The following is a 13,702-nucleotide window of genomic DNA, read 5'->3' on the forward strand; positions in this document are numbered from 1 at the left end:
AATAATACCAATAACATAAGCAAAGAATGAATGGATTACTCATTCAGTAAACACATATCTGCTAATTAAGTCGGCAGATCAGATCATGCCCTTTTAAATGATGACATAATCACTGGGTTAGGATCAGGCCATTTCCAGTTTAATAAATAATGAAATAAACCATAAGTAAACACTTCATAAACACATCATTTAAACTACAGACACAGACTGTGAGGTCATGGTTGTGGCCACTGTAATTTTCCCTTTGATATTCCTTTTTTAATATTATATTTAAAAACTCCAGCATATATATAAAATATAGCCACGGTTACAGCACAAAACATTTCACTCATCTCCTACAAAAGTGTCAAACCCAACAAACCCAAAACGCAGCTTCCTTCAAACATCAAAAAGCAACATTCATGCTAAATATAGTGATGATGTTCTATTTTTTTTTCTCCTGAGAAAATTGAACATTTCTCATGTGCTAAAATGAGACATACAGGCTGTGCTGTGCGAGAATTCCTAAAACTATTAAACGTCTCAGAACATCAAAGTGCAGTTTGCTTGACAATGTGCAGCAAATAATGACATCAACGGAGATAGTGGCTGGCAAATGTTTTTCTGAAAAAGCTAATTGCAATAAGTTATATCAGGGTGTTGCAAAAAAATACTGCAGTAACGTAAACAAAGGGATTAAGGCAACGCAGTCTGTAATGTAACTGTAAATATCCATTACACCCACAGATGCAAAGGACAAAAAAGGCATAGATGATTTGTGTGCAATTCACAGCTCGAAATAGGAGAAAAGAAACATGGTGCGTGACTGCCCCCTGTTGTTTATACTGCATTAAATCATCTATTTGTTTAATTAAACAATTCTGTCAAACACAAACTACTCATCTTAAGACTTGTTGTTTTATAAGGACATAAATTACTAATTTAAATCACAAATTTCATAAACAGTTTACATCAACTGTTACCATTGGAGCTCACTTCAAAATGTGGCATGCCTCTCTAAAATACAGTAACTCAAAACTGAAGAAAAGAAAATTAAATAAATGAATGAATGATTGAGATCATTCAGCCTCTGTGTTTGCTTTTTACTGTGGTTTTCTGTTGCTAATCACACTCTGCTTTGGTCCTGTGGAGCTGGAGAGGAGACACCTAAGCCGGTAGAACCGTGCTCAGGCCAGTAGGGGGCTTCGTGCTGCAGAGGAGTACGGCGAGGGAAAAAGGTGTGCTGGAAGTCGTAGTTGAGCAGGCAGCTGATGGAGGCCATGTAGATGTCAGCGAAGCGCGAGAGTCGGCGTGAGAAGTAGGTGGGGTTGTGGTATGTTCGAAAGAGACTTCCAAACTGAGCATTGAAGATGTCCTTGGTCTGAGGCCTGTAATGTATGAAAACACAACCATCGAGACATGGTTAGATCGATTCCTCAGTATCTCTATAAATGATCCAAAACGGTTTTAGATAAATAAAACATTTTGTTATTACTTCATGGCTTCTCTTTCTTTGATCCACTCCTCGACCACAGCTCGAGATGTTGGATCCCTGTGCACCTGTTAGAGAGCAGTGCATAAATGTGAACCAAAAAAACCTTAAGAATTAAAGTTTAAAAAGTACAATAACAATAATAATAAAAATAAAAGACTAAGAGGAGTGGATGATATACTAGGTTTCTGACCTGCATCTGTTCAATAAGTCCAGTCAGTGACTGTAACCAGGTCATCATGTGGACGTACTCTGGAGTATTCATGATCTTAATCTCCTTCCTCAGCTCAGGAATGATGGCACCCGTCCTCCAGCCATGTTTCAGTGTTAGATCCTGTTGAACAAAAGATCAGTAGATCCATCTTGATAATCATGATAGGCCAATAATTTAGAAATATACTCCTTCAGTCTGCGGTTTGAGCCGTGAATCTTTAGTACATGGTATGGAGGAAATAAATCATTAAACAATAATAAACACAGAACACAGTGTTTCAATACTTAGTAAGTAAGTATAAGTAAAGACAGATAACCAGAACAAAACTATAACAATTTCATCTGCTAGTTAAGAGCAACATGACACAGACCTCTGAAAATGCCATCTGCAACACATCCAAAGTGGGAACATGTTTTGGAGTTGAGTAATTAAAATGAGGAAACTCAGAAATGTTTCTACTCTGTGCCCACTTGCAGCAATGAGCTCATTCCACAGCCAGACAGCCTGAGTGTAAGCTGTGACTAGTGTAAACTACAAAATGCCAGCTTCCATCTCTCCAAACAAGCAAGACGACGTAATTGACTCCTGGCTGCCTGCCACCTGCAAGGCATCATGCCAGTGATATAAAATCTACCTCTCATTATCAGCTTTTACTGCTAATCAAGCTTATACATATATGTAACCTGCTTTGTCCAAGCTGTTGCCAGTTCCTGAGTTACAGGCATAAAAAGATAAAGAGTGGTGATGTGCTGTGCTACTCATTACTGAATTTCCTGGAGGAACCTACCCGAGGGATTAATAAAGTTCTGTCTCTCTATCTCTCCATCTATCTATCATTACGGCAGGTGTGACATACGAACTTAAATGAGCACTTTTTTGAAAACACATCAAATATCTATACTGATACGTACTGGGTAATGTGTTAGGAATGAAAGAAAGCCGGATCGTTTGATGAAAATCAAAATGATCAATCTACACTCAGTAGTTTGTATGGTGCCCACGTGGTTATATGCATGCCTGACAACGTCGGGCCATGCTTCTAATGAGACAACGGTTGGGGAATCTCCCAGATCTGAACGAAGGCATTACTGAACTCCTGGACAGTTGAGGTTCAATCTGACTGCGTTGGATGGACTAAAACATAATGTCCCAGAGGTGTTCTGCTGGATTTAGATCAGCCGAACATTGAGGTCAGTCAGTGGTATCAATTATGTCATCCTCCAGGAAATGCCTGCATACTCTCACACATGAGACATTGTTATGTACCAGGAGGAACCCAGGAACCACTGCATCAGAGTAGGTTCTCACAATGGGTCCAGGGATTTCATCCCGATAGCTAATGGGAATCATGATGCCGTTGGCTAGCCTGTAGAGGTCTGTCCCTGCCTCCATGGACACACCTCCCCAGACCTCACTGACCCACTACCAAACCAGTCATGCCAAACAATATTAGAGGCAACATAATGTTCTCCACAATTATAAAGCCCAAACCAGACCCTTCTATGTCTGTCAGGTGCTCAGGGTGAACCTGCTCTCATCTGTGAAAAGCACAGGGTGCCGTTCTGGTATTCTATGGCAAATGCCAACTGGGCCCTCAAGCCACTCTCATGAAGTCTGTTTCTACTTGTCTGGTCAGATTCACACCAATGGCCTGCTGGAGGTCATTTTGCAGCTCTGGCATTCTCATCCTGTTCCTCTGTATCTGCTCTTTTGTACAAAAACAGATCTACAGCCCTGTCTGGCCTTCTTAGAGTAACTGCCTGTCTCCTGGAATCTCCTCCATGCTCCTGAGACTGTGCTGGGAGACACAGTAAACCTTATGGAAATTGCATGTATGACTGGAGGACTTGGAGGGGAAGGAGGAGGACTACAGCAAAACTAATGAAAAAACAAAATATGAGGAGGGAAAAAAAATCTCAGTGGCCTCCACCTGTAATACCATTCCTGTTTTGGGGGTAGATTCATTGTTGCCCCACTAGTGCACCTGTTAATTTAATTAACATGAAAGCAGCTAAAACCTATTAACAACCCCCTCTGCTACTTAACTGACCAGATCAATATCCCAGAAGTTTAACTGACCTGATGCTATATTCTTATTAAAAAGTCTTCCTTTAATTTATCAGCCAAACCCACTGCAGTGTCTAAGTAACTAGGCTTGAGTGCATTTAGTTGTATATTTCACACCCTTTTGTCTTCTTCCAGAACAGGTAAGACCTAGATTGTTGTAAAGAATAATCCAGCCTGAGGCCTTTGAGTTCTGGGAAAACACACTAAATGGATCATTATCAAAGCACTGCATGGTCAAAGCAGGGTTCCACTCTTTGTTTGTATTCATAGTATAATTATTTTAACACTACAGGCCTTGGTGTAGTTTTAAAGCGTTGTTATAAATATGCAACTTACTGCCAAGTCGCTGTAGATGTGATCTCCAAAGTAGAGTACTTTGGATCCTCTCCAGCCGGTCAGCCTGAGGAATTCATAAAGGTTTCCCTGAATACCAAAGTCATACATAAAAAAGAAAAATTAACCATTTGTTTCATCGTGCAGTGTATCCAGTGGAATTTATTAGAACTGTTAAATGGGCACAGTACCTGTTTATAGATCTGCCCTTTTTCCAGCCTGTGAATTCTGTCCCACAGCAACACGCCTTTGTCTGTTACTCGCCTGAAAGGTCTAGGACAAAACGCCAAATTGGACATTTAGTAAAACGATGCACATTTTTATACAACGAACAACACAATGTAGCCATACTGACATGTGTTATTGAAGTCCCCTAAAACATAACATGAAGATAGTATGAGAAGCAGATTACTTACTTCCTCCTGTCATTAAAGAAACTAGGTTTATCAGCTTGAACAATGACAACATCAAACAAGTCCCTCCAGTCTTTTCCTACGATGTAGTTCATTCCTCGATCCCTGCAGCAAACAAAGATTCCGCTTTTTACTTTGTCAGCAACACCTTAGAGCTCGTTATGAGGGTGCAATAACACTAAGCTTAGGGCATAGCTTTACACCTGGATTAGCATGTCAATGCAGCACTAGGCCAGCATAAACTCAGTTAAACTTGCAAATTGGTCCACCTGTTAATTCATAACAATGGAGGACAGTCAAATCAAAACCCATCTGGGCACAACTTAGATTGTCTGTTAATTCAAATATCAATATCTCAATACATCTCAATATCTCATTTTACCATTTACACATTTACTAACACAGTTACGAAGCCCGTTCTTCGAATTACAACATTAATAAAAACATGAGATCTTGCACACTGTAGCGCACATCAGGCCCATCCTGATAACTCAGTGTAACAAAATATTATATCAAAGACATAATTTCAGTGATTTTTCAACCTTTCGAGGTTGGATACGCACAAGCTTGTTATATTTCTGGAAAAAAAAGACACTTCAAAAGGCTTCACAGTGAATGATTTACAATGAATTACAAACACCAGCCTGCTGATGTGTGTTTGCCCATCCATAAAACTTGGGGCATTATAAAGCGGCACCAATTAAACATTAGTACACCAATACACGATGTTTTTAATTAATCACGTCAACAAACACTTGCACTCTGTTTGCTCTCACTTACACAAAGTCAAAAGGGCTATTGGTAATGAGGAACATCTTTTTTCCTTGCGCTGACAGCTTCTTCAGCACAGCGTGGCTTTGCTCACCATAGCAAATGTACTTCTCTGAAAAGAGAGAGGGGGAAAAGAAACCCTATGCTTTTAATTGTAAATCACAGCTTCATTAAGCCTAAATTATGTTTTTATTTCTTCTATTCAGATGTGGCCATATCATTTCTTTCATTAGTTCAAACTAAGTAATATAAATCAAAGTAAAATTACCAATATCCGCCTCCACAGCTCGGTACATTATGCCCTTGACGTGAACATCTCTAATAGCTTCCTGTGAAGAGAAGTAAACGGCCCTTAGCCACAAGTTATAACTTCAGCGACGCTAGGTTAACATTCAGGTCCAATAGCAACTTTGCTGTGAATATAAACAGTTGACTTAGAAGCACAAAGCAAGTGCATCTGTGAATACAAATGAATATGAAGAAAGAAAGCCCCAGAGTTTAGTTTCTTTGGTGACACACTGAGAAAGTGTTTGAATCAATGAGTGTGCGAGTAAACTTTCCCCTGAAATCCTGATCCCCTCAGGGAAAACTTAGGATGTTTAACATCTACAAAGATTGTTTGATGCACAAAAGAAGTAAAAAATAATAAAATGGGCTTGAAAGTAATTAAAAAATGGAGGAGGGGGGTGTCCTTGAGAAAACATGAGAAGCATTAGCGGAACAGAGAGTAAGTGTGAGCGCTTTTAAAGACAGCGATCTGACAAATACCCTACAGTGTGACACAGAACTGAGAGGCCCACCATGACAGTTGGCCTCAAAGGGAGAACGCAGATCTGATTTTTCGCCGGTCTCCCTGTGAAGTCGTGGAGCCACCAGAGAACAGACGCACACGGCTGCAAGCGAGCGTGTTTGACTAAAATTAGACATTGCTTTTCAGATCTAAAAATAAGATGGAACCGAATGGCTGGAGTACCACAGCGCTCCCTGGAAACATGTAAATACAGTTACAGTCATGAACATGTGGCTGGATTTATTATAATCACACACACACTGGCCTTTTGGGAGATCCAATCAGGAAAAAGAGAGTGCTGTTAAATCATTACATTAAAACAAGGTACAGCGATAACGAGACAGCTGACCTTTACATCTTTGTAGAGATGGACTGGCTCATAGTCGATGTTGTGCCTCATGAAGAAGTCGTTGACACATGATAGAAGGGTCATCTCAGGCAGGGAGAATATGTCCATGAACTGTTTCATTGTATGGCCATGTGAACTCTGCAGGGAAGTCATTATCATAATTATTATGTTTGTTACAGTATCTGTGTGGAGACATGACAGTGTGGAAGTGCTGATCACCTTGCCATAGAAGTCACTCATGATCTCCAGAGGAACATGGCAGCCTTCATACATGGCAATTACTTCTTCATCAGGAACTGGATGAAGACCTCTGAATCAAAAACATTAAACAATGTAAATTCCTAAACAGCATGTCATTTGTATCGTCACATAAATGGTCACTACTCAGGCATGGAATTAACAAAGTGCACACATACCTGTATACAGTTCCCAACTGGATATAGTGAAAAGCATCTATCTTCATCAGTAATGCCTAAAAATGATTAAATATAATCATCATACCGATGGTCCTCACATTGATCTTGGATTGTCTAAACAGTTTAAGACAATGGAAGCTCCACTCTCACCTTTTGGACGTCATAGTGAAGTCCTCTTACAGCAAAATTTGGAATGTATTCGTACTTTCGCAGACCCTCTGGATACTTTAAAAAAACAAAGGTTTACATTTAGTGACAAGAAAAGCATTAGGTTTACTTAAAACCAATGAGCAACATAAATCACCCACAAAGGTAAATGTACTTTTGCAAGTAGATGGAGCTTAAACAGGGCTGTAGCTTCGTTTAAACCTTAGCCCACTGACAACCTTTAAGAATCTGTTACATAAATTAACTTGTTTTGTTTTTAGCCAATGCACAACAACCGCCGCCTCAAGACGCTCTGGATTGTTTGGTAAAGACCCTAAACCCAAACAATCAGATGACCCGTACGAGCAAGCATTTGGTGACAGTGGGAAGGAAAAACTAAATTTTCAAAGGAAGAAGCCTCTGACAGAAGCGGGCTCAGGGAGGGGTGGCCATGTGTGGGCAACCGGTTGTGGTTGAGCGGAGGGGTGACTTAATCGGTAGTGTCAGGTTGTAGAATCATTCACAACACACACCCGGTGGTTAGTGACGAGGATGTCCCGCGCTATGTTGAAGATGAGAGTGTGGAGATGGCTGGAGTAGAATGCCAGAGTGTAGTCATAGTCGAACCCGTAGATCTCTATGTCTCGCAGGCTCATCTCATTGTTGGCAAAAATAGTGTCTGAGTCGACAGAGTTGGCAGTTATAACGGAGATCAGATCTGAGAAGAAAAATAAAAACACAAGAGCTTTGTTCAGCTTATTTGAAGTCAGAAATATATACAATAATACAGACGAAGAATGTATCTGTATATATCCTACCTCTTTTGTAACAAGTGGGCCAATCTCAGCAAAACTTTGCACAGACACATGTACAGCAATTATTAACATCTGTGTTTTTAAAAAATATTTAAATTATTAAATTAAATTATTGCATTTTTGTATATATTTCATCTATAGTTAATAAGTATATTGCCTATATTGACTGTCACATCTATTTTATTTATAGCATTATTAAAATCATTTATAGTAATCGGAAGATTGGTGGTTTGATCCCTGGCTCCAGTCTGGTCAAGATACTAACCATCAAAGTGTGAATATAAGTTTTTGAGGATCTGAAATATGTAAGTGTGACAAATATGTAAAAACTAATACATTAGAAAGGGGGGGGGGACATGCATTCATACAGCTCTTGATTCTATGCACCTAAAATATTTTATCTATCTCACATCCATGGCCAGTTTAGAAACACCAACCTGACATGAATGTCTTTGGAATGTGGAAGGCAGCTAAAACATGTGGAGGAAACCCACACATTGATAGGGAGACCATGCAAACTCCACTCAGAGGGCCACAAACAGGGTTCAAACCAGGAAGCTTCATGCTGTGAGGCAACAGTGCTAATCGCACCAACTCCCAAGGTTACTCTCTCATTCAGGAGTGGACAAAAGGTGTGTAAAAGAACACCTCAGTCAAACATCAGCACAGTGTTGATTTAACCCTTCAATGTCAACTTCCCAACAAATTCTGACCTTTAAAAAAGATCAATAATCAGTGATGCAATAAATAAAAACATTCAGGTTTTAAGGTTCAGAAATGTAGACATTGGGGATTTGTTAGCATCAGTGAGACACAAATAAATCAAGTCACAGAGACAGGTACAACCTAATTTCCACATTTACAGTCTGCTGTCTGAGAGGCAATTAATATAGAGGAATGGTGAGATGTAGGGCATTAGTCAGCAGGAAACACAGGCCATAACAGAGTTATAAAGAAACAGCAGCTTTGTATTTAGGGCAGGGCTGTAACTATTAATGAGGAGCCGCCTCACTGTGAACAGTGACCATACCTCCAGTCTGTCTTTTGGTCTCATCGTAAACAGACCACAGCCTCTCTGTCGTGTTCTGACCGTCTAAGGAGCTGCTACAAACAGATGCTGCGCACTTTCCGGCTCTGGGCTGGTGGGAGAGTAGCTGACCGACTCCCTGGGACACCGCTCTGAAATTCCGCTTCCATAACCGAGACCTTACCGGGTGGTGGTGGTGGTGGTGTAGCCCCTGTACGACATTACAGAAAATATTGGCCCTCTGCAGACAGTCCGTGTGTTTCAGAAGAGACGAGAGCGGCAAAGACCAGGGCGCCATAGCTTCGTTCAGAGCGTGGCGGACCGTGCGGAGGTCGCGGAGTACTCCCCAGCCGACTGCATGCACTAACGGGCTCACTCTGCAAAAACAGAAACTGTCGCTGTGTAGTTGCTCTTGCGTCACTTCCCTGTTTGGTAAGGTCACGACCAGCCAGCCAATCAGGAGCTCGTGCGTTTGACGTTCAGTGCCTCCCATAGCCTGAATATATTAATAATAATAATAATATGTATAAATGTATATAAGATGCATATTTTTAACACTTTATGCTCGCTCCTTACTGCCCTTGCATCATTTGGGATCACAGATAGGCTACACGTAGTAAATGTGTTATTACAGAGTAGAGATCCTGCAGTGTTCAAACCCACAGTATTGTCTCTGGCAATAAAAAAAAAAGAAGAATGCTAAATCAAACAGATTCAAACAGGAGCCACAAACATCAACCAGCAAATTCAGAACTCAACCTTTTGGGACATGCTCAGACTATCTATCTATCTATCTATCTATCTATCTATCTATCTATCTATCTATCTATCCTTCCTTTCTTCCTTTTAGGGATGGGGACGAGGATTGTCAGAAAGAGTGGTGTCTCTTTTAGCTTCTGCTTGTTACATTCAGATCATCTGCCCACGTGAACATGTAAACAAAATGAGCAAGCAGTAGAATAATATGCACATTTGTGGGAGAACCTTGCACCACTGTTTTTCTATCATTTGTGTTTGCTACAATGTGCATATTTTATGTTAATAGCTAAATAGTGCCGCCTAGTGGATAAAGATTAGCGGTACACTCATTCGCTGTATGCTTGTACAGCATTACCAAGATGTGTTGGTGTAATAGTGTAGTTTTATAAGTCTGTTACTCACCGTCAACCCTTCTTTGCAGGTGTGTTGCACCCATAATTTCGGAAAGATCCACCACCCAAATCGATGAGGTCAGAGGTCAAATGTGACATAATATTTGGATGCAAACAATAATATGATACTTGAAATCCCCATGAGTATTCACTTATCATTTTTCAGGGTCTTAGGGCAAGAGGCAGGGTACACCCTGTCTAACACATAGACACAGACAACCATTTGCACTAACATTGACTCCCACATTCACACCTATGGGCAAGTTAGAGTTTTCAGTTAACCTATCCCCACTAACAGCATGTCTTTGGACTGTGGGAGGAAGCTGGAGTACCCAGAGAGAACCCCTCAAGCATTCTGCCAGCAGGCATGGGTTCTTTTTGTGTGGAGAAAGAACCAGGCAGAATTGAACTCAGGACCTTCTTGCTGTGAGACAACAGTGCTAACCACTGTGCCGCCCCTGTATGTCTATATGTTGTCAACAAAAACAAATGCAGTTGCTCTATATCAGTTTGACCTTCGGAATAATCTACTGACCCTGAAGGAGAGGTCAGAGGTAAAATGTGAAATGACACAAATATTTTTGTCAATTTTTGACAAATTAATCCTTAAGCTGACCTTGAAGACCTTGGTGGATGTGAGCTACATTTTAATGGATTGTGAACATGACATCATCTACACCCCGACAAAGTTTTATCATAATTCATTCAAAACCTTTGGGGCTATCGTGTTTACAGACTGAAAGTATGACGTGCACATATGCATGCAAATGCTACTAAAACTTTCACCTCCTATGCAGAGGTGGAGGGAGGGCTCAAGACTTTTGATCAGTGCTACACCAAAAGTCATTATTTCACCTCCAGATAGCTCACAATATAGCTATTAGGCTAATACAGTATGTGCTTCTTACTTTTTTAGCAGATGACATCACATCTATCTAATATTAGCTAGATGGACTAGCTACATAGCAGAAATTGTGAAATCCCATGTGAACAGATTTAGAGTCTTAGATCATTAGATACTCTGGGACTTTGTTAATTTTTCCAAATTCAAGGTTTATATCTAAAGACAACGAACATTGTCTTGTTCAGTTTGCTCTATATTAATGTAAGTGGGAAGCTATTCCTTAATTGATAACTTATCATTCCTCTCTGGGATGCTCTTACCAAACCAATCACATAATTAGTCTGCCTCATTAGTTGATACCAAAAAAGGAAAAGAAAATGCAAAATCTCTCAGTCCAAACATTTAACATTTTCAGCTAGATATTAAGTATCTCACATACATATGTGAGCTTTTCAAATGAAAAGACTCTGCCTTTCATCAAAGTTATCCAAGGAAAGAATTCTGTGATCATCCACTTTATTTTGTGGTCTTTCAGGTCTTTTGGTTTTGCTGAACTTGCCAGTGTATTTCTTTTTAAGAAGGTATCAGTTCATTGATCTGGCCACTCCTGAAGGTTTTGCCATCTCTCTGATAGGTGTATTTGGGATTTAGTGTAATGATTGTTGTTGTTTTTTCACTTGCATCAATATCTCTTTGGAACTCTAATTGAGATTTCCAGTGAAAGTAACCAAATACAAGTTCAGCACTTGGAATGAACTGCAGATCTTTTATCTCCTTGATTTGTCATGGAGTAATGAGGGAACAGGCCTCACCTGGCCATGAAACTCCTGAAAATAGGGCACATTATGGACATTATGGACAATGCTGGGCATCCTCTGCACACGGCCATAAACAACCAGAGGAGTCTGTTCAGTGACAGGTTGCTTCTCCCAAAGACAAGAACCAACAGACTTAAAAACTCCTTTGTCCCACACGCCATCAAACTGTTTAACTCCTCTCTGGAGGGGAGAGGGAGGGGAAACAGGAGGACAAAGGAGGGGGGGACAACTAAGCTGTAGTGCCTTTTCACTGTGCAATACTTTTTGTTAATATCCAACGGTGCAATAGACTCCCAATACGTGAAATTTGCAATTCCCTTGTATTCTTATTCCTATTTATTCTATTAATCCCTTTTGTATACTCTGTATTTATATATGTGTATATATGGTATATTTCTGCTCACATTCTGTAACTTCTGTCGGTGCTGTGCTATTGGAAACCGAATTTCCCGGAAGAACCCACCCGAGAGATTAATAAAGTTTTATCTAATCTAATCTAATCTAATCTAATCTAATCTAATCTACTATGTATAAAAAGTGCTGTAATTTCTAAACAGTGACTGCAAAGGGTTTGTTAAACACAGTGAATTAAAGCTGAAAGTGTGCACTTCAAGCACATATTGATTGTCTGATTTAGAATCCACTGTGGTTTCTAAATCAGACAATCAATCGTTGTGAACAGAGACAAAATCACAAAAACTGTGTGATTGTCCAAATAGTGACAGGCCTGCCCGCCTGAAGTTTGTGATCAACAAGTAACCCAACAGTGATAAACTTAACTTTGACTAATAATGATATAGTGGCGCAGTGGTTACCACTGACACTTAAACGCAAGAAGGTACAGAGTTTGAATCCACCAGCCAGCTGAGACCTTTCTGTGTGGAGTTTGCATGTGTTTCCTGTGTAGGTTCACATTGAATTGTGGATTATGATCTTGGATTGGGTAAGCAGAAGGATTGTGACTTAAAATTGGGTAAACAAATTAATTCTGCTTAAAAAATGCAGCTCCTCATCTTCTTAATAGAACCCATAAAATGGAGCATATCCCCCCTGTCCTAACCTCCTTTCACTGGCTTCCTGTGTATTTTACAATTGATTTTTGAGGTTTGATGTATGTTTTTAAATCCCTTAATAGGCTGTCACCAACATATTTTGCCAATCTCTGAAAAACTTATGCAACTTCAAGGCCACTGACCAGTTATTCCTCTATGTCCAAAAGACAAGACTTAAGGGTGAATCAAGCTATCTCAGCCATAAGCTCAACATTTTTTTGAGTCCACCTTTGAAACGAGTTTTTCTTCTTTTGCTTTCGACCCAGCATAAGAGTTGAAGGCATTAAGGCTGTTTTGTGTATTTTTGCAGTTCTTTTAGGTTGATGTGTGTGGGCATGTGCGTGTATATCTTGTATTATGTATTATGTAATCCACCTTTTTATGTACAGAACTTCGGTAATCTTTGCTGTTTTATAGATGCTTTATGAAAATTGTATTAGACTGGAAAAATCCTTTTAAGATAGAACTATGACTTACTGTAATGTAGTAAATTAAACTATTGACCTTATAACAAAAAAGTACTAGCCCAGTATTTTATTATTTATCTTTAAATTGTTAATTCTGATCTTTTTTCCATTCACATTTGGAGAAACATCACACTTAATAGGAGCTGACACTGTGGTCAGACAGTCAAGTTTAATACATTTGAGATGTTCAGTATTGACGATGGTTGTCATATTTTTAAAATAAGATTCACAGTATCTCTTTTAAATATCGCTGCTGACACGATCGCTAACACCCCTGACACAAAACAAACTGAGCAAGCAGCACAATAATGATATCCTGATCTGCGGGAGAACACTAAGAACTAGTTCCTGAAACATTAGCATTTGCCATTTCAGCTTGCTAACTATATAGCGCCACCAAGTGGATCAGATTCGGTGACTCACTTGAGATAGACTCATTCATTATACTTTATGCTTCCACAGCATTACGATGCATCCAGTCATTTAAAGGAAAGGGAATGCAAAATGCCAGAATAACACGCCATATACACATCGAAAAACACTGCATCATTTACTTT

The 13,702-nt window shown here is 39.7% G+C and overlaps 1 protein-coding gene across 1 annotated transcript; it reads right to left on the minus strand.

The window, feature by feature from the left end:
* Positions 1-117: 117 nt before the first annotated feature.
* Positions 118-9,230, minus strand: nt5dc3 (5'-nucleotidase domain containing 3). Its single transcript, XM_003443980.5, has 14 exons — positions 8,817-9,230; positions 7,505-7,689; positions 6,975-7,049; positions 6,825-6,880; positions 6,628-6,718; positions 6,409-6,546; positions 5,538-5,598; positions 5,279-5,381; positions 4,502-4,603; positions 4,277-4,358; positions 4,089-4,175; positions 1,665-1,805; positions 1,475-1,539; positions 118-1,367 (listed from the first exon to the last, which is right to left on the minus strand). The coding sequence occupies exons 1-14, from the start codon at positions 9,109-9,111 to the stop codon at positions 1,106-1,108; spliced, it is 1,743 nt and encodes a 580-aa protein (XP_003444028.1). The 5' UTR covers positions 9,112-9,230; the 3' UTR covers positions 118-1,105.
* Between the last annotated feature and the right edge of the window lie 4,472 nt (positions 9,231-13,702).

The sequence above is a fragment of the Oreochromis niloticus genome, linkage group LG7, assembly GCF_001858045.2.
Source record: "Oreochromis niloticus isolate F11D_XX linkage group LG7, O_niloticus_UMD_NMBU, whole genome shotgun sequence".
NCBI classification, from domain to species: Eukaryota; Metazoa; Chordata; class Actinopteri; order Cichliformes; family Cichlidae; genus Oreochromis; species Oreochromis niloticus.